The sequence below is a fragment of the Lynx rufus genome, unplaced genomic scaffold (assembly GCF_022079265.1).
Source record: "Lynx rufus isolate CCGP_SWC_20201006 ecotype Redwood Valley unplaced genomic scaffold, mLynRuf1.p SCAF_22, whole genome shotgun sequence".
NCBI classification, from domain to species: Eukaryota; Metazoa; Chordata; class Mammalia; order Carnivora; family Felidae; genus Lynx; species Lynx rufus.
This window is the reverse complement of record NW_025814837.1, coordinates 868445-889120: the sequence shown is the minus strand read 5'-3', so window position 1 is coordinate 889120 and position 20676 is coordinate 868445. Positions and strand designations below refer to the sequence as shown.

At 37.2% G+C, this 20676-nt stretch overlaps 1 protein-coding gene and 1 pseudogene across 1 annotated transcript in view; one reads left to right on the top strand and one right to left on the bottom strand.

The window, feature by feature from the left end:
• PIK3C3 (phosphatidylinositol 3-kinase catalytic subunit type 3) overlaps positions 1 to 18529 on the top strand; it is a 147775-nt gene extending 129246 nt beyond the window's left edge. Inside the window, exons 24-25 of the mRNA XM_047086907.1 lie at positions 5722 to 5847; positions 15433 to 18529. Of these exons, the coding sequence (XP_046942863.1) occupies positions 5722 to 5847; positions 15433 to 15447 (141 nt within the window). The 3' untranslated portion in view covers positions 15448 to 18529. The remainder of the gene's footprint in view (positions 1 to 5721; positions 5848 to 15432) is intronic.
• LOC124517674 (uncharacterized) lies at positions 909 to 997 on the bottom strand (annotated as a pseudogene).
• Positions 18530 to 20676: the final 2147 nt, after the last annotated feature.

The following is a 20676-nucleotide window of genomic DNA, read 5'->3' as shown; positions in this document are numbered from 1 at the left end:
AAAACAAAACAAAACTGTATTTCCTAGCAAATCACTCACTTTGTTACCAGGGAGAGTGTGTTGAAACAAGGCAATTGCCTATCTACAGGGAGTTTTGAATTTTCTTAGCTTTTTGATACAGGTGAGTCTGTATTTAGAAAAAAAAAAAAAAGAAAGAGAAATAGAATAGTTTAATGGATAAACATCACCACTTAGCAGTGCTTTTTCATTCGTGTTTTTCTTTAAATGAGTAATAAATCTTTTAAATTGTGTTAATGAGTTTATTCAAAGGAATTTAACAAGATAATACTGTTTTGTGTTGAAGAATAAAGGGATATGTTCTTTCTCTAAATTGATCTTTGACTAATCTGTAGAACAAAAAAAATTATATACATATATATTTGTATGTATACATATTTGTATGTATACACATATTTATAATGAATATTTAATGTATAATTGAAAATCTACAAATTGAAGATCTGTTTCGAATGACCTGTAAAATTAAATTTCCTTGGTGCCTACAAGTTATGTTTATTAAAGCATATAAGCCGTAATATCCACTCTTAGGGAGTTTTGGTAATGTAGGTGTCATTTTTCTTTAGCAGTCATGTGTCCTATTACAAACAATTATAGCATTGATTCTCTTTTAGCAGTAGTTGGATGGGGGTTTCAGTTTTTATCATTTTTCTTTTTAATTACTCTTTATTTTAAATTCTGGTTTTTATTCTATTAAGGGATTTTTTTTTATTATTCTAATGCAGTTCAGATAATCAAATGAACTCAGCAAAGAAATACTGTTTAGATTAAAACTCTTTCTTTCACCTTGATGAATGAAAAGTGTTCCTTTGTTGTAATCACTTTTGTGATTGAATAATTATTACAAGGAAAATTTTTTTATTCTAATAATTTAAATAAAAAATTTTAATAGGAAGTATCTGCTTTTATTATTTTAATGAAAGTTACTTTTATTTCAGAGATGCTACACTTGATCTTAGCCAAAAGGCCGAGAAGCGATATTTTCAGAGATGCTAAACACTAAATTGTTTTAAGCAAAAGTCTTTATTAACGAATGCTAAATTAGTTTCGCAGTGATGTGTTTTGAGCTTTCAGAGACAAAGGGTAAAGATTAAGTATAAATGATATCTCTGTGCTCCTTATGAAAGACAATATAGTTTAAATTTATTTTCTTAATGTTTATTTTTTAAGAGAAAGAGTATACAGAGTATGAGTGGAGAAGGGGAAGAGAGAGAGGGAGACAGAATCTGAAGCAGGCTCCAGGCTCTGAGCTGTCAGCACAGAGCCCCACACAGGCCTTGAACCCATGAACCATGAGATCATGACCTGAGCTGAAGCTGGATGCTTAACCAGCTGAGCCACCCAGTCGCCCCCAAAGACAATATAGTTTAGCCTAGAAATGTGTGTTGTGTGGGGAATAGCTCTACACCCCTGAGAGTGTGGATGCAAGAAGAGTGTACATCAAAAGGTTATTGAAGACAAACTCAATATTTAGTACTAATTGGAATGTTAGAGACTGTGTTTGTGCATGTTTGTGTGCATGCACACATATAAATAGAGCTTAAGTATACAATCTGAAGAGCAAAGAGAATATAGCTTGAAGAAAATGATTAGAATCTTAAGGACCTAGGGGACAATACCAAGTAGGCCGGTCAGTATATGTGATACCAAATCAACCATTTATATGCAGTTAACCTTAACTTCGTTGTTATAAAAGATTATTTTTTCATATTTGGTAAATAACGTCTTTTTATGCCAAATATATATATTCTGTTTGTGTTGCAAGCGCATGTACAAGCATTTAAATTTTGATCAATTGGCTGAAGTTCTGATTCTTCTGATCTCTAGTTTTTTGATGCTTTTAAAAATAGTTCCAGACCTGTCAGACATCTTTCTAAGTCAAGGAAAATAAAGGATTAAACTCAAAGAAGAGATATGCCATTAATTGGGATTCAGAAATAGGAGAGCTAGTTCATTCAAGATAGACTTTCAGAGGCACCTGGGTGACTCAGTCAGTTGAGCATCCTACTTCAGCTCAGGTCATATGAGTCATACGAGCCATACTTCAGCTCAGGTCATACGAGTTTGAGCCCCGAGTCGGGCTTTGTGCTGACAACACAGAGCCTGGAGCCTTCTTTGGATTCCGTGTCTCCCCCTCGCTCTCTGCCCCTACCCTGCTCATGCCCTGTCTCTCTCAAAAATAAACGTAAAAAAAAAAAAAATTAAAAACAAAAAAACCCAGACCTTTAGATGTCCCTCCGCCGAATTGTCCTTCACTCTTTATGCCCACCTCTCTTGTACTTCCCCAGCCTGAAGCTGCAGAGCTGTTGGGTCATTTGGTATACCTCCGATCTAGCAAAGAGATGAGCACCGTTCTACGGCCATGGTTGTTGTACTGTGTCCTTCTTCGTTTTTCTGGTAGTTAAATTCTATACTTAACAGTAAATACTAAATACGACCATTTTTTATCTGCTTGGAAACATCATTTTCTCCTTGCCTGCTTTTTCCAAAGTATATATGGATCACTTATAAGAGGAGAAGGGAGTAGAGTATAATGCTTATAAGCATTATCTCCACTTATAAGAGGAGAAAGGAGTAGAGTATAATCTCGTGCAGTGGCATGAGATTGTCTGGAAGTGTGAGACCCCTGCCATCAGTTAAGGGTCTTTGGGTTGGCTTCATAAATTCTCTGTGCCTCAGTTTCTGCATCTTCTAGATGGAAATACTATTCTACTTCACTGCTATCTCAGAGTCAGGCGAAATCTTGATGTGAAGTGTTTTACACAAAGTGGTCATCAGTAACATTGACTTTTATTTTTTAGGAACCATTCTCATACGTTTCTACTAATTTTTCTAGTACTTCTTGTTATTGGGAATCAACTGGAACTATAAATATGAAACAAAGAAAAGTTTCTCTGTCACTGGAAATTACAGACCAACTAAAGTAGTTCTTTGCAGAGATATAAGGAATTGCTATAGGAAGGGAGACATTTTTGGAAGATCTACTTCAGTTGATTTTGCTGGTGACTAACATAGTTTCTGTTCTTCTATAGGCAGTGAAACAGTGGGGGAGAATATTATTATCATCTCACCTTGGTATATCCATTTAATAATGAACAACAGGGATAAAGTGAAGGAGATTATTTATTAATAAATATGTCACATTTTATTTTATTTTTTCAACGTTTATTTATTTTTGGGACAGAGAGAGACAGAGCATGAACAGGGGAGGGGCAGAGAGAGAGGGAGACACAGAATCAGAAACAGGCTCCAGGCTCTGAGCCATCAGCCCAGAGCCTGACGTGGGGCTCGAACTCCCGGACCGCGAGATCGTGACCTGGCTGAAGTCAGATGCTTAACCGACTGCGCCACCCAGGTGCCCCTAAATATGTCACATTTTAAATCTTACACAGTAGTTCTAGCTTCGAAATGTGAAAAAATAAAGCACCCTTTTGAGTTAAAAGAACAGTTTTTTTATTTTTAATTTGCAGGGCCTAAGAATCATTTACTATTTAGTTTTTCTTTTTTTAAAAATATAATTTATTGTTAAATTGGCTTCCATACAACACCCAGTGCTTATCCCAACAAGTGCCCTCCTCAATGCCCATCACCTACTTTCTCCTCTTCCCCACCCCCCATCAACCCTCAGTTTGCTCTCTGTATTTAAGAGTCCCTTGTGGTTTGCCTTCCTCCCTCTCTGTTTGTAACTTTGTTCCCCCCTTCCCTTCCCCCATGGTCTTCTGTTAAGTTTCTTAAGATACACTGACTTATTTTACTTAGCATAATACTCTCCAGTTCCATCCATGTTGCTGCAAATGGCAGGATTTAATTCTTTCTCATTGCCAAGTAGTATTCATTGTGTATATAAACCACATCTTCTTTATCTATTCATCAGTTGATGGACGTTTACGCTTTTTCCATAATTTGGCTATTGTTGAAAGCACTGCTATAAACATTGGGATACCTGTGTCCCTATGCATCAGCACTCCTGTATTCCTTGGGTAAATTCCTAGTATTGCTATTGCTGGGTCATAGGGTAGTTCTATTTTTAATTTTTTGAGGAACCTCCACACTGAGGTTGCATTCAGAGCAGCTGCACCAGTTTGCACTCCCACCGACAGTGCAAGAGGGTTCCCATTTCTCCACATCCTCGCCAGCATCTACAGTCTCCTGATTTGTTCATTTTAGCCACTCTGACTGGTGTGAGGTGGTATCTCAAGTGTGGCTTTCATTTGTATTTCCCTGATTATGAGTGACATTGAGCATCGTTTCATGTGTCTGTTGGCCATCTGGATGTCTTCTTTGGAAAAGTGTCTATTCATGTCTTCTGCCCATTTTTTATCTGGGTTATTTGCTTTTTGGGTGTTGAGCTTGATAAGTTCTTTATAGATTTTGGACACTAGCCTTTTATCAGATATGTCATTTGCAAATATCTTTTTCCATTCTGTCGGTTACCTTTTAGTTATGTTGATTGTTTCCTTTGCCGTGCAGAAGCTTTTTATCTTCATGAGGTCCCAATAGTTCATTTTTGCTTTTAATTCCTTTGCCTTTGGAGATGTAACAAGTAAGAAATCCCTGCAGCTGAGGTCAAAGAGGTTGTAGCCTGCTTTCTCCTAGGGTTTTGATGGTTTCCTGTCTCACATTCAGGTCTTTCATCCATTTTGAGTTTGTTTTTGTGTATGGTGTAAGAAAGTGGTCTAGTTTCATTCTCCTGTATGTTGCTGTCCAGTTCTCCCAGCACCATTTGTTAAAGAGACTGTCTTTGGGGCGCCTGGGTGGCTCAGTCGCTTGAGCGCCCGACTTTGCCTTAGGTCATGATCTCACAGTTCGTGAGTTCAAGCCCCGCATCGGGCTCTGTGCTGACAGCTCAGAGCCTGGAGCCTGCCTCGGATTCTGCGTCTCCCTCTCTCTCTGCCCCTTCCCTACTCTCTCTGTCTCTCTCTGCCCCGCCTCTCTCTCTCTGTCTCTCAAAAATGAATAAACATTAAAAAAAATTAAAAAATAAAATAAAATAAAATAAAGAGACTGTCTTTTTCCATTGGATACTCTTTTCTGCTTTGTCAAAGATTAGTTGTACGTATATTTGTGGTTTCTCTATTCTATTCCATTGGTCTGTGTGTCTGTTTTTGTGCCAATACCATACTATCTTGATGATTACAGCTTTGTAGTAGAGGCTAAAGTCTGGGATTGTGATGCCTCCCATGTTGGTTTTCTTCTTCAATATTAGTTGGGCAATTTGGGGTCTTTTGTGGTTCCATACAAATTTTAGGGTTGTTCTGACTTTGAGAAGAATGCCAGTGCAATTTTGATTGGGATTGCATTGAATGTGTAGATTGCTTTGGGTAGTATTGACATTTTAAAAATATTTATCCTTCCAATCCATGAGCATGGAATGTTGTTGCACTTCTTTGTATCTTCTTCAATTTCCTTTATAAGCTTTCTATACTTTTCAGCATACAAATCTTTTACATCTTTGGTTAGGTTTATTCCTAGGTAACAACAAGGATAGGGTGATTTACAGCATATAGCAAAAACAGTAAACTTTGACACTCAAAAGAATAATAACTTCAGAACTTCTTGTAAGTTATAAAACACTTCTTTGTCACAGAAATCAGTCATAATATATTGTAATAATGTCTGTATCCATTTGGTTCTGTATCTTCAAAGTATGTTCCCCACTCCCCCCCCCCCCCCACTCAAGACTAACATACTGTGATCTTATAGGTTCAGGATAAATTCCGACTAGACCTATCTGATGAAGAGGCCGTGCATTACATGCAGAGTCTAATTGATGAAAGTGTCCATGCTCTTTTTGCTGCAGTGGTAGAACAGATTCACAAGTTTGCCCAGGTAAGTTCTCAGTGCAGTGGACTTTATCTCTGCCTCCCCGTGTCCTACCCCAGAGTCCTCAGAGAGCCATACTTTTCTCCTGCTAATGATGCCTTTTCCTTATTTTCTTTGTCAAGTCGTTTTTGCCATCTCACCAGCCAGCCACTGTGAACATGCCGCATACGTTATCAATTCTAAAACAGCCCACTGAAATTTTCTTAGTCGTCAGCTAAATTGTGGAGTATTAGCATTGGTGTATTTGTCCTTTGGCGTCAGTGGTGATTGTAAACCTTCCTTGAGAATGATCTTGGGTCTAACAGGGAGGCCTTGGCAAGTGAGACTTGAGCACATGTTGGGTTTTCACAAATGGTGAAGTGCTGGGAAAGGAGTTTTGAAGCCGAGTGAGGCAGTGTGCATCATGTACTGAAAAGGTCTGTCTGTAGCCTTACTGTTAGCAGAAGCTTGCATACAAATGTCTGAGGGAGGAAGACCTTTTCACACTAGCCTGTAATGCTAAACCTCAGGTTTAAAGCCGGGTTTCATTATGAATTTCATAATGAGGATGATTATGAAAATGGTGAGCAAACAGAAAAATGAGACCTCTTTCCCCCTGCCCCCTACCCTCACACTCTTCTCCTTGTGCACCCCTTCCTCACTTTGCATATTCTGTTGGTAATTTTACTAATCACCCAAGCTCAAAGCCTGTCCGCTTGACTTCTCCCTCACCCGGTACCATTGTATCACCAAGCCTTGCCAGTTTAACTGTTTCTTTAATTACCATTTTCTATCATTTTTGGACTCCTAACATTTTAATCCCTTTTTTGCTCTTTACGTATACCTTGGATAACTAAAATGCTTTATAACTCTTCTTTCTGTTTTAGCCTTTTTTTTTTCTGTAAGCATTTTTTATTCCAAATATCAGATATATTTTCACAATATAATGTTTTACTTTGTCCTCTCACCCCCCCTTGTTAATGTCAATGTGCAGTGTTTCCCCGTTGCCTAACAGTGAAGACCGGTCTCTGGAAGTTCAAGGCCTTCCAGGATTGTATTCCAAGCTACTTTCCAAGCTGTTTCCCTAATACTGTCTCTGAATATTTTGATCTCTTCTGTCTCTGTGATTACTTTGCAGCTGCCATTTTGTCAGCACCAGAACATCCATCTTTTCTTATAATGAATCTTTGGTAAATTTAATGCTTACCAAATCCAGTCTGTCCACCAAGATGTATTCTTAATGCCACTTTGATTGATCTTCCTCTGGATATTTATAATACTTTTAACTTTATTGAGTTGCACTTATATTTGCTTTCTATTATAGATATTTGTTAATGTTTATTTGTTTTTGAGACAGAGAGAGACAGAGCGTGAATGGGGGAGGGTCAGAGAGAGGGAGACACAGAATCTGAAACAGGCTCCAGGCTCTGAGCTGTCAGCACAGAGCCCGATGCGGGACTCGAACTCACAGACCACGAGATCATGACCTGAGCCGAAGTTGGCTGCTTAACCGACTGAGCCACCCAGGCGCCCCTCTATTATAGATATTTGGATTCTTGTCTTATAACTCCTAAAATTTAAACTTCTTGAAGTCAGGGCTATATCTATTACTCACCTATTAGTACAATGGCTTATCCACTTAAAAAATATCCAATGAACTTAAAGGGGTTTCTTCCTGTAGATGTTAGCTTATACTCTTTTCCTGGCTTAACAAAAAGTTTCTTCTCCCAGAACACCAATTCAGGTCATATTTTATTATAAGGACCAAATCAAGTTCTGCATCCCAGGTTATTAATCCTATCCAGTCAATTCTCAAGAGAATAAACTGTGATTCAGATGGTTTGTAAGTGATTTGTCTAGCTAATGGTGAATCTGAGTCCACACATAATACAGCAGAGCGTTTTAGAGCAATACAAGCAATAGAATAGGATAGAAGTCCAGAACGGTTTAATGACTTAGCCATCTTCATGTGGCTAACAAAGAAGGGACAGAACCAAAACTTGAACCCAGATCTTTTGACTTCCATATCTAGTATTTTGAAGCCAGTTCTCTTGTCAACATTTTGCTCACCACTATTTATGTTATGTGTTAATGAAATTTTCTGTGGCATAGCCCACGCAATCCTGTTATTTTCTCTCCCTTTTTCTTTCCCTTTATTTTTTAAGTTATTTATAAAAATTTTTTAATGTTTATTCATTTTTGAGAGACAGAGACAGAGTGTGAGTGGGGGAGGGGTAGTGACAGAGAGGGGGTGACACAGAATCCAAAGCAGTCTCCAGGCTCTGAGCTGTCAGCACAGAGCCTGATACCAGCCTCGAACTCACAGACCATTAGATCATGACCTGAGCTGATGTTGGATGCTTACGTGACTGAGCCACCCAGGCGCCCCTCTTTTTATTTTTTTTTTAAGACAGAGAAAGACATGGAGCACAATGGGGGAGGGGCAGAGAGAGGAAGATGCAGAATCCAAAGCAGTCTCCAGGCTCTGAGCTGTCAGCACAGAGCTGGATGCCAGGCTTGAACTCATGAACTGTGAGATCATGACCTGAGCCAAAGTCAGACACTTAACTGACTGAGCCACTCAGTCGCCCATCTCTCTCTGCCTTTTTCTATGTACACCTTTTGTTTTTCTTTTTTAATACTCAAATAGTTGTAACATGTTTGAGGTTAGAAACTTTTAACTTCTGTGTCTTTGCATTTCCTTTAGAGTTGGTTATTTATATTTTATTTTGCTCTGTCCTTATTGACAACTGTACAAATTTCTCTCCTTCATGGGTTTTCTTTCTTGTATACTTGAAGTTTCTCATTTTTCTCCCTTATTTTCCTGGACATTTATTTACCATATATAATGGAGCTAAAATTCCACACTTGAAATTAATGCAGCTGCCTAACACCTCATTTCAGATTATCTGTAGCTATGTAACAAACCTGAACTTCCTAGCTTAAAAAACTTAAAAAACTTCTTATGATTCTCTAGTCAAGATTTCAGCCAGAGCCCAACCGCATGGTTCTTTTGTTTCCTGTTACGTCAGGTGGGTTCACTATTCAGCTGCTTTCAGCCCATGACTGGGTTTGTCTGAAGGGCCCAGAAGGTTTCACACATCTCTTTGGTGCTCTTCCAGACGGCCTCTCCACTTCTCTCACACTCAGGACTCTAGCCGGGGCTGCTGTTCTACTGCATGGTGACTGGCTACTCCACAGGAACGCGAGAGCAGAAGCAGCAGGCCTCTTAGAGCAAGTCTCAAGGCCAGCCCCTGCTCTCAGGAACAAGAGATAGAGTGTTCTCTTGGGAGGAGAGGGATTAAGTGTTACATCTTTGAAAGCTTAACTACCACTCATCTGATACAATCCAGGTTACAGTTTGAGCCTTCAAGTTCTGTAAATGAACTTGTGGCATACTTTACTATAGTTTTGAAATTGTGTTGTCAATTACATAAGATGCCTGTTTTTGCATTGCTCACTCTATCTAAGAATAGAAAGACTCTTTTTCTTAATATTCTGTGTTAAAAATAGAGGAGACAGAAAGCTAGATTAAAAAAAAGGGACCACATTATTATCTGGGGGAGGTAGTAATAGAGGCACCTTCATTTACCAATGTCTCTGGGCCTCAGTTTCCACATCGGTAAAGTGATTGGTATTGAGGTAAACACTAATATAAATTTAATCTATAATCAGAGATGTACAAAGGTCACTTGCTTTCCATATATAAAGCTTATACTGACTACTACAAAAACTAAAAGTAAATGAAACCCCCAGCACTGATGGTTAAATTATGAAGGTTGTTCAGAACTAAGAGTTAATGCACATACCTTTAATGTTCACAGAGAAAATATGAATATGGGTGATAAATTGGTAATAGAGATGGATGTATTCTTAGATGTGGGAAGGATCATTTTATACATATGAACTAATGGATGATTATATTTCTTGGAAAGAAGTATTAAGTCTTTTAGGTTTCTATTTTCTTAGAAATCCTGGATAAATAGTTATTTGATCTTACTTGGTCTTCGTTGTTACACACTTTCTTGGGCTAGGATAGATTCTTGATAACAAAATAGTGTTATTATCTAAAATTAAGGCTGTAGCAGCATGAATATTAATAAGAGCAAATATCTGGATTATTCCAGTGACTTAATACTACCAGCATCATCCCAGACAGGTAAAAGTGGAGGTTTAATGCAACATGAATATTTATGTAGACAAAAATTTTTAGACCATCTCTCTCAGCTGTCTACTTTATAATGACAGATAACAGTGTCTGAGACAACAATAGCCATACTTTATTTATTTGAACTTTGTATTTCATATAGTGCTTCGCTATTTTTTAATATTATATAATCCTTAACAACCACAAAAGTGAGTTTTAACATTCTCTTCTTTTATAAATGAGAAGGCTGAGCCACATAAAACGTTTCCTAACTTATTAAATTCAGGTCTTTACCAGAATATCCCCTTTTCTACATCCTAAGAGATGAACTTGAAAATGCTCATGCTATCTGAGGTGTCCTTAAATATATTTGTCACCTGTGTCTGTACTCTTGTGCAACTGAAACAATATCAGAATAAGAATAAACTAAGGATGTTTGATTTCATTGGAATTTTTTTAGGCATTGAGGGTTACAAGAGACACTGAGTAAAGTTTTAACTTCACATAGTCTTTTGAAATTATCAAATGACAGAAGCATAGCTATATCTAAACTGAAGTTTATTTTCTTCTTGAAACTCACACTCCTAAATGCAGTATATTTTCTAAATAGTGACTATGTATCTTTTTTAGGTAGTGATACTAATAAATTATTTGCACATGCAAATCCGGGTGACCAACATCTGTTTCTTCTGGTCACTCAAAGCATTTATTATAAAGATGTACATTGCTAAATGAGTTTGGCTAATTTCAGTGCATTCCTATTAATCACTGTGGATTGTAGGACAGTTTTCTAAAAATGGAGATAAATTAATTGATACATGTTAACAAAAACTATAGTTTTTCAGCATAAAAGAAATTATAGTCTATAAGAAGACCACAAAATTGCCACATAGAACTATTATGTTGCAATGCTGAAAAGCCTTATTATCTTCCATCATACCATTTGCTAGGAAGGGTAGAGATTAAACACTGCAATATATGTTGCCTAGCAACACCCACCTATTAGTGATACAAATTTTCCACTGAAAAACACTTTTATTTAGGTCATTGTCTTTGAAATTGCTTCATCAGAACTCTTGTCTCCACTGAAATGGTCTTTAAAAGGCTTTCTAGTCTTAGCTGCACAGAAAGGTAGAGGTCACTTAGTTTGGGGCACTTACTGCACTAAAACTAGGCCTTTGGATGGTGATCTCTCACAGTACAACCCATTTCTTCCCTGTTTTTACTTTCTCCTGTCTCTCTCTTTACCGATTGATGATAGAAGGCTAGAAAGTGGGGTGTGGTTTCCAATCATTTTAATACTTAGAGATGCATTTTTTTGCAGACTGAGAGTAAAACAGTAACAGATTGGGTTCAGAATGTTTGCCTAAATTCCAGCCCAAGATACCGAGAACACATTACTGCTATACGTTTGGCAAGAATCCTTACTTAGCCCCTGTGGTGTTCAAGGGGGAAAAGCACAGGTCCAAGCAGAGGGGCACCTGAACTTAACACTTGAGATAAAGTTATGTGCCTTTAACTGGAGAGAATTCAACTATACATACTTGTGGGGATTAAAAGAAAAATGAAAAGAGAAAAACAATGTGGTTATTCTACCTGAAGTTTTTCCTGAAGAGCATACGTCCTCTAATAAATGTGAGAGGAGCTCCTTTGGTAATGTTTCAGAGCCAGTGTCTCCCATGACTGTGCTACATGTGATTCCAGTATTGAAGATTCTCGTGTTTTGCACAACACGGCTTCTGAGTGCAGGCAATCTATCTGCCCCATCTGCTGCTCAGAGAAACAAGTTGTTTTGCGTCAGTATTAAGGGAAAAGCTTCCTGTTTTGGACTTTTGGGGGAGATAACTGTCTGCAATGTGTTTCCTTGTGAAGGGCTTTTCTCGAGTAATCGTGTTTTTTTGTGTTCCTATTTTACCTTTGTGTACTGACCTTACCACTGACCACAGTGTAGATGTTTGCACTGTGCCTGCTGTACCCTCTACTCTCCCGTGAGAGCGCATAGATGCAGAAGATGCCTGCGGAGAGGAGAAGAGAGCATCATTTCTGAGTTTATGTTATATGGACCGTATTTTACCATTTGGGATAAAGGACAACAGCATAAAATATTTTATTGAACAAAACAAAGAGTATTAAATTCTTTAGCCAAAGAGAAATTTTTCTCAAGAAACAAACTTTTTTTTAATTAAATAATTTTCTAAAGAGTCAGATGATTCCCAGACCAGTGGCTTAAATAAGTATCATAATGCCAGTATATCATACAAAACTATTTTATATCATTTTGTGTCCCCCATCTGATCTATTCCTAATTTGTTTGAATTATCCTGGGAGGAATAAAAATTAACAACAGAGAAACAGCAATAATAGTAGTAATTACAGCCTATTGAACACTTGGATGTACCAGGAATTATGTAAAGAGATTTCTCTGCATTGCCTTGTTTAATCCTCACACCTGTGAAGTGTGTATATCACCAGGCCTGTTTCATCGATGAGAAAACCGAGGCTGAGGTTAAATAACATACACAAGGTCTCGTGGTTAATAGGGGACAAAAGTCCAGAATCAAACCCAGACCTGTGGTTGTAGAAATAGACAGTTTCTAAATCATGTTTTTCTTGATACACGTTAAAGCTTTAATTTAATGGAGGTGAGTGGATTTTTTTGTGAGTAGCGAGTTTTAAAAAATACACTTGTAGGGGCGCCTGGGTGGCGCAGTCGGTTAAGCGTCCGACTTCAGCCAGGTCACGATCTCACGGTCCGTGAGTTCGAGCCCCGCGTCGGGCTCTGGGCTGATGGCTCAGAGCCTGGAGCCTGTTTCCGATTCTGTGTCTCCCTCTCTCTCTGCCCCTCCCCCGTTCATGCTCTGTCTCTCTCTGTCCCAAGAATAAATAAACGTGGAAAAAAAAAATTAAAAAAAAAAAATAAAAAAAATAAAAAATACACTTGTAAATAAAAAAAGAAATGATCTTTAATTTTTTCTTTGATCTTTCATCTGCCCAGTGAAAGAAAAAGTCAGCTGTGCAGACAGCCAATGGAGTATGATATAAAAAGGAGCCATTGGGAGTAGTTACTCCCAGGTAAATATGGTAAATGTGGGACAACGTTTATTTTGCACGTTGGTCATAAACCAGTCTTGCTTGAATTTTATTGACCCACATGTGCTCTCTGTTGCACTGCTGTCAGCACCACGGCACGAATAGCCATCAAAACCTGTGACATTTAAAAACCTACTAGAGGAGCTTGCTGCATTCCAAATGTTTTAAAGTCTTAAGATCAGTTAATTACTATAATAGCAACAGTCAGCAGAATGCCCCAGAATTTTTAGCTAAAATGCCCTGCAGTTTACTTTTTATCTGTAGAAATTTAATTTCCTTTAATTTAATTTAAATTCTTAATTTCTTCTCCGGGGAAAGTTTTTAAACACTTGAGTATCATCCACGGTGAGATTTGTCTGTTTGCTTCATTAACTGCTTTTAGGAAGGTTAGTCGTCATAACCTTGTTTTTCTGCCCTTCTGGTTACATTTAACTGGTTTTTATAAATTCATCAAATGTACAGGGCGTTTGAATATTTTGGGACTGGCTCTGCTACGTAGTATTACTAACTTTTTTCTCACAGAGACACTTTAAAGTACTTAGGAGATATAGACCGTTTGTTCAATAGCAGTGTTTTTCTCACGCATACAAACACATATATACACTTGTGTGGTTTTTTTTATCGTTTTCAGGATATTTAGACTTCCTAACAGGTCTGTGAGGACCCTTCACAATTTGGCTCTAACCTGCATTTTCAGCTTTAATCATTTTCTACCAGCCTTAAAAAGAGTCCTTTTTTGTATTATACTCTAATGATTTACCCCCATGACAATTTTCCATACGTAGTATTTCCCCCCAAACCCTCACAAGCACTACCTCTTTGCTCTTTGCCAGGAATGAGTTCCCCAACCATTGCCCAACTTTTGGATATGCTTGTGTGTGTATATGAGTGGTGACTCTCTCTATGAGCATTTTGTCTTCAGGTTTTTTTTTGGTTTTTTTTTGTTTTTTTTTTTGTCTTAAGTAACTTGGGGACTCTCACACAACCGGAGGCATTCCTGGCACATGGTAGGCACCAAATAAATGTATGTGATTTTATATAAGTGCCCAGGACCATTTGAGAAGTTGATTTTCTCTGATACCATCTTGAAAATATTCAAACAGCGTTTTGTTTTCTTTTTTTCCCTAACTAGGCTCCATGCCCAGCATGGAGCCCAGCATGGGGCTTAAACTCAAAACCCTGAGATCAAGACCTGAGCTGAGATTAAGAGTTGGATGCCTAAACTACTGAGCCATCTAGGTGCCCCTATACAGCTTCTTTTTATTTTATTTTTTATTTAAAAAAAATTTTTTTACATTTATTCATTTTTGAGAGACAGTGCACAAGAGAGGGAGGGGCAGAGAGAGAGGGAGACACAGAATCCGAAGCAGGCTCCAGGCTCTGAGCTGTCAGCACAGAGCCTGACGCGGGGCTCGAACTCACAAACCACAAGATCACGACCTGAGCCAAAGTCAGGCACTCAACCGACTGAGCCACCCAGGTGCCCCCTATACTGCTTCTTAAATCAGAAATTACATTCTTTTTATTAGCATTAAAGCTGAATCTTACCATTTTCTTGCTAGGATTGCCACCCGAAATCATATCAGACCAAAATTAGTCAGCATCTTTGACATTTTTACACATATATGTGAACGCACATCCACATCCACAAATACTTGTCAGTGAGTTTTTTTTCCCCTCATGTTTTTTATCAGAGTAATAATGAGGTGAAGTTCACGGAAACAAGATTTTGTTTCACATGTACAGCATTCTTATTTCCTCCGAGATAATGGCCAACGTCTATTTTATTGAATAAGATGGCACATGAGTTATGGATGACTCAGGGTATGTTCGCCCAACAGGGAGAGTTGTTTGTGCTGAGAAAGTGGTGGTTGGTGGCATCTGTACGTGTTAATGACAACTGTTAACTGTTACAGATTATTTTTGCTTAGTAGTTCTCAAAAGTAAGCATCCTCTCAGTTTCAATGAATGCTCATGTAGAGAGAAAATGAGAAGAAGGTCAGTGTCACAGATCTCTTTATCAGCCATATTGAGGTAACTGAAGAAAAGTAGCAAAAATAGGTGATAAAAGCATTGTTTTCTTTTATTTTTACTTGGTATCTTAAAATCAAACACTGTTTGTATGTTGGCCCCCAAACAACTCTTGACCGGGCTTCCTTGTTCTTTCAGGACTACTTTCTTTGATTTGATTCCAGCTCAGTACTGGAATAAAGTGGTTGCACTCAATGAAGTGGAATAAGCAACAGGTTTTCACAGTCTCTAAAAATGTCATGACAAAACTAAGCTTTTTTTTTTTTAAACTATAGACTCTGTTGTCTTTCTTTGTGAACATTGATGTTAATTACTACTTGTTTATCTGTTTTTAATTTTCATAGTACTGGAGAAAATGAAACTGGGTTTGGCACCTCAAAATGTTTGGCTCTGTAAGAGAACTCCTTTAGAAGCAACCTCTGTATAAGGAAGACTTCAGAGTAACAAGGAAGAGAACATTTAATCTTCAAGATACCATATATTCTAAATGTTACATGGTGCCTGAATTCAATTTCCTTGGATGTCCCTGTCTAAATATTGTCTTGAAGGGTTTGTTTTGAAATATTGTATATATTTATTTTCAAATGTACACATTGTTAATAAGCTAAGAAGTGAAAAATTTATTCCAGGATCATGTATATACTTTGAGAGTTCTGGAAGAATTTTGTGTTGAAATAGTAAAACATTTTAGTCTCTGCGTTTGAAATGTTTTTTTCTTTTTTTTTTAATCATCTCTTCACACCAAGACAGCAGTTATGAATTTGGACTGTCTCAAGAAGGCTTTTTTGTTGTGTCTCTCCCTTCTCCCTCCTTCTCTTCCCCCTCTTTCTCCCCTGCTCATGTTTGTTTTTGCCTAATCTACAGTACTTAAAGGTTTACATATTGTGACTCATTCTTTTACAAAAGTTCAACAATTGCATATACTTCAAATAAGACAGTCATTTTCTCTCATTTTTAAATATATATCTTTTTTGAAAACTATAGTTAGTTCACAGTTCTCCTAGCTTGTAAGTACATGAATCAAGACATGCAAATATGTCAATCTGAGTCACTGGCCAAAAGATAACAATGACACAGCTGTTAGTATTGAGCCCAAGATATTTTTACATACACATGTAAGCATAAATTGTCTTTCTGCAATAAATACTTTTTTGATGTAAACTTACTTTTCAAAAGCTTTTTGAAATAGCTCTCCTAGACTTGTTAATATAATATATCTTTCCTGATTATTGTTTGTATTTAATAATAATTATTGATTATTATTTCTGATAATTGTTTGTCTTTTAAGACTAAAAGTCCTGCTAATCCATCTAGCCTTTTTGCCTCGTGGAACTTTGGGAAAATGGCACATCTGAAAATAGAAGAGTAACACACTAATAATCTCTACAAATTAATGCGTTGCATAGTCACATGTGACTTTGTTTTGGAAGAAAAACAATGTCTCATTCTTTCATTGAGTAAATAATATTTGAATAAATATTAAATATCAGATGACAGAAAGATTAGAAGGTTAAATTGAGGCACTGTTTCAGAGAGTACAGTCAATTACAACATCTGTTTGTCACCACATCGTCATTATCTGTGAGCTTGCCCTTTTAGAATGAGGTCACCAGCTGGATAGCAAGCACGTAATTGGGAGACATCCTTAGAGGCACATGGAGTTTGGTTTGTGTAACACATACGTGCTGACTTGAAAACCAGAAAAGATGAAAGGGCCTCTGCAAATCATCTTTAGAGACTTGATGCCCACATGAGCTGGAAGCTCCATCCTTCTCTTGCTTTTTCTGTGCTTCACATGTTTTTATCACTTTCTGTTGTTATGAAGTGTTGAACCCATCTGCATTCTCTTTCTTTGAGTCCTATGTCTATTGGCTCTGAAAACTTTTCTCAAAATGGCCCTGTTGAAAGTGGCCAACCTTTTGAACTCTTAAAATTCTTTATTTATGGCCTTTTAATTGGCATTTGGTAAAGGTGGGTATTATTGTTATACTTGCATCTCCCAATTCAGAGGTTTGGCAAACTTTTTGTGTAAAAGGCCAAGGTAGTAACTATGTTAAGCTTTGGAAAGCATATAATCTTTGTTACAACAACTCAACTCTGCTGTTAGAGGAAAAAAGCAGCCATAGACAACATGTAACAAATGGCCTTGGCCAGATTTGACCCTCGAGCCTTCATTTGTTGACTAGTTTGAGCTAAGTTTAAGGTAAAAACTCCCATCTTACTCATCTTTATGAACTTTGCTGCACTTTACATAGGTAGTAATATGTTGATAGCAGGGCTCAATGAATTATTTTTGGACTAATAAGGAATTCTATAAGGGCCAACACTGACAAGTGGTATGGAGAGTTGATCATGAATAACCTTGTATTCAGTGCAAACTTGGTAAGAATCATAAGGGAAATAAAGTTTTCTAAGAAGGAAGATGGGTACTGAGTGAGGAAATAGCATCTTTGAGGATAGACAGTGGCCATGGTTTTGCAGAGAGTATTTTAGCTGTGGGTGGTGAGCCTACATCAGAAAGAAAAGTGATTTATCAGTCTTAATTTCTGTTGCTTCAAGCAACCTCTTTGTTCCTACTCTCTTCCCCAAACTCGATTGTTTTTGTTGTTCAGAGCCTTCTTTACAGTGTAGTCTGTATGTTTCTTCATTATCATTACCTTCCACATTCTGTCAATATTTGTTTTGAGTTTGAGAAAGGTGTTTGTGAGGACACAGTGCTTTGATTCAAGAATGTGGGTACCATGGTCACGTACCATAAGCACTCAGAGTGAGATTTCTGCATTGGGGAAAGAAAATGTTGATGGCAGCCACCAAGAGTGGGGCTGCAAAAGTGGGGAAAGAAGTAAAGTGTGGCTCACATTCCTAAATGAAGGACTGATACAACCTGATTTTTGCTATTCTGTATACACTAGGCTTAGATGTTCCCCAGCTCATTTGTATTATAGAGGTTTCAGTTGGGTATATGTTGTAATAATAGCAGTCAACGTCATTTATAAGGGCTCACTGTTATATATTAGGACTCTGCTATTTGCTTCATATGCTTTATCTCATTATTCTGTATATAATGGTCCAATGAGGCAGATGTGTGTCCCCATTTTCCAGAATTTTAAGACAGTTGAGTCATTGCCCAAAGTTAGGTTGCAAGCGAGAGGAGAGTTGGGATTTGAAGTTGAATAACTCAGATTCTAGTGACCAGAGTCTTGACCATCAAATTCTCCTGGCCTTCATTTCTCACTGAGTCCGTGGTGACAGTCCTGACCTCTACTATGTGCAGGAGGTATGTGTATGTGGTCCATGAGACTTGGATCCCCCCAAAACAAAATTCCATTTATTTATTTGTTGATTGATTGATTGATTTGTTGACTGACTGTAATGAACAGGATTACCAAAGGTGCAGGCAGTAGTTAATAAAACAAAATTAAAAATTCCTGAGAAAGTAAATTGAAGTAAATTTCAAATTTTTAAGAAATGGAGTTGTATCATCATACCACATATTCATACTTGCCTTGGCATAAATCATTCGAAAACATACAGGTAAAATAAATCTTGACTATGCAACTGTTAACCTACAATCCTGATGTACCTTGTATCTTTGCACATAGACCTAACATTGCAGTTAAAACATAGATAAATAAACCAGATTGAGACTTAGGATAAAAAAAAAATAGATTGCAAAACACCATGGACTATCTATATCAAATACAGAAAATATACTGGTTTGCCAAAATGAATAATTTGATATGAACTTCACCATAAAGAATGCATACAACCTGGATGGGATCCTGGAAAAGAAAAAAGGGACATTAGCTAAAAACTATAGGAATCTGAATAACGTAGCAGTTTAAAGAGGAATGGTATGAGTAGCCTCAGAGGGTCGTGAATGTCCCATGATTTGTGTCCACTTAGAGAAGCTGAACTGCTTCAGAAGGTGATCTTCCACCTGAAATTACTCTTCAGCCCTCTTGTCTTTCTTGACTTTGACATATTTTTAAAAGTACAAAGCAGTTAGATTTGCTTTGTACTTAGCAAATCTAAGAAAATTAGACAAATTTTGTCTAATTTTCCTCAAGGTTGATTCATTTTTTTGTAAGAATACTTAAAATGCTGTGTTCTTCTCAAGGCATCCCACCAGAGGGTACAAGATGTCAGTTTGTCCTATTCCTGGTGTGGTAACTTATTACTTGGTTAAGATGGTTTCCAGCTTTCTTCATTCTGAAATTAATTTGTAGTTGATACTTATAAAATATTAAGGAATTCATAAGTTTTATGAGGAGATACTTTAAAACCATGTAAATATCCTGTTCTTTACCACTTTTACCCATCAATTTTAACATGGATTGATGATTCTTGCCTGAATCATTTATTACTATGGTAAAAGCCAAATTGTTTCTTTTTTTAATTTCATTATTCTTCTACGATTTTTAGTGTTCTACTGTAAGATAGAATTCTCCTTTATCCATTAATTATGCATTTATTTGTTTATATTAATATGGCTTCCTATTGTATTAGGAAATGCATTCCTATTATCATTTATTTTGATGGTAAAATTACTCCAGAACTGAGGTATTTTCAAGCTGGTGCCTGTGTCCCTTGACATAGTCCCAATATTCTTTGAGCCCTTTTTTTACTTTTTGGCACAACAAGATATTCCAGGCTCATCTCCTTTCTCTGCCTCAGCTCTGGAGTCAACCATTTCTCCAAGGAGTCCTAGTTCTTAGCTGGTCTGAATTTAACAAATAACTCCCCAAATAAAATACCTGATTTTTCTAAAACCGGAAGTTAATTTAGCATCCAATATTGCCATTGTGGAACTCTGGAGTCTAGATAGGGACATATGGATATAAATAAGCTCAAAATAGAGTAATCCATATCTGAATGAACCAGCTCCATCTTAGGGGTCCTTAGCTGTAGATCATCACCATCCTAACTGCCTTGAGACCATGAGGACTAGTCTTATTATTATGCCCTTTATCTCTGTTTATGTTGGTCACTGCAAGAGACCCAGACCTCCTTAAATCATTCTTTACACCCAGGTCCCTCATTTCCATCAGCTTTGTACAACCCCTGTCTCCCAAACCTCTGGACTTCCTTGGGCCGTTATCCATCCACAGAATGAATCTGTGAGAGTCAAAGTTTACCTTTCGTGCTGTATAACTAGGTATTGCCTATATATATATATATATATATATATATATATATTTAGAAGAAAAAAGCAAATAAACCAAGTTAGTTGCAGGAATTCAGTGAAAAGTGAACTAAAAAAAAAAAAAAAACCACCTCAAGAGTATATCCTAGTGCCTCTATACCTTCAGCCACATTCTCTTTACACAGTACTGAACAATTACTGTTTTGTTCATAATCATGACCCTTTGCAAGATTACCAGTCATCAAAGGAAACAATTATGTTTAGTTAATTATACCAAATTCCAAATACTTAGTACAATGTCTATCTAGCTCAGTTTTTCAAAAAGTAAAATAATGGTTAATTCTCAGTTAACAAGATAATAATTAGAACTTCCATCACCAACTTTAATTAAGTTGGATTCTTGATCTAACCTTCTCTTTTAAACCTAATAAAGAGATCTGAG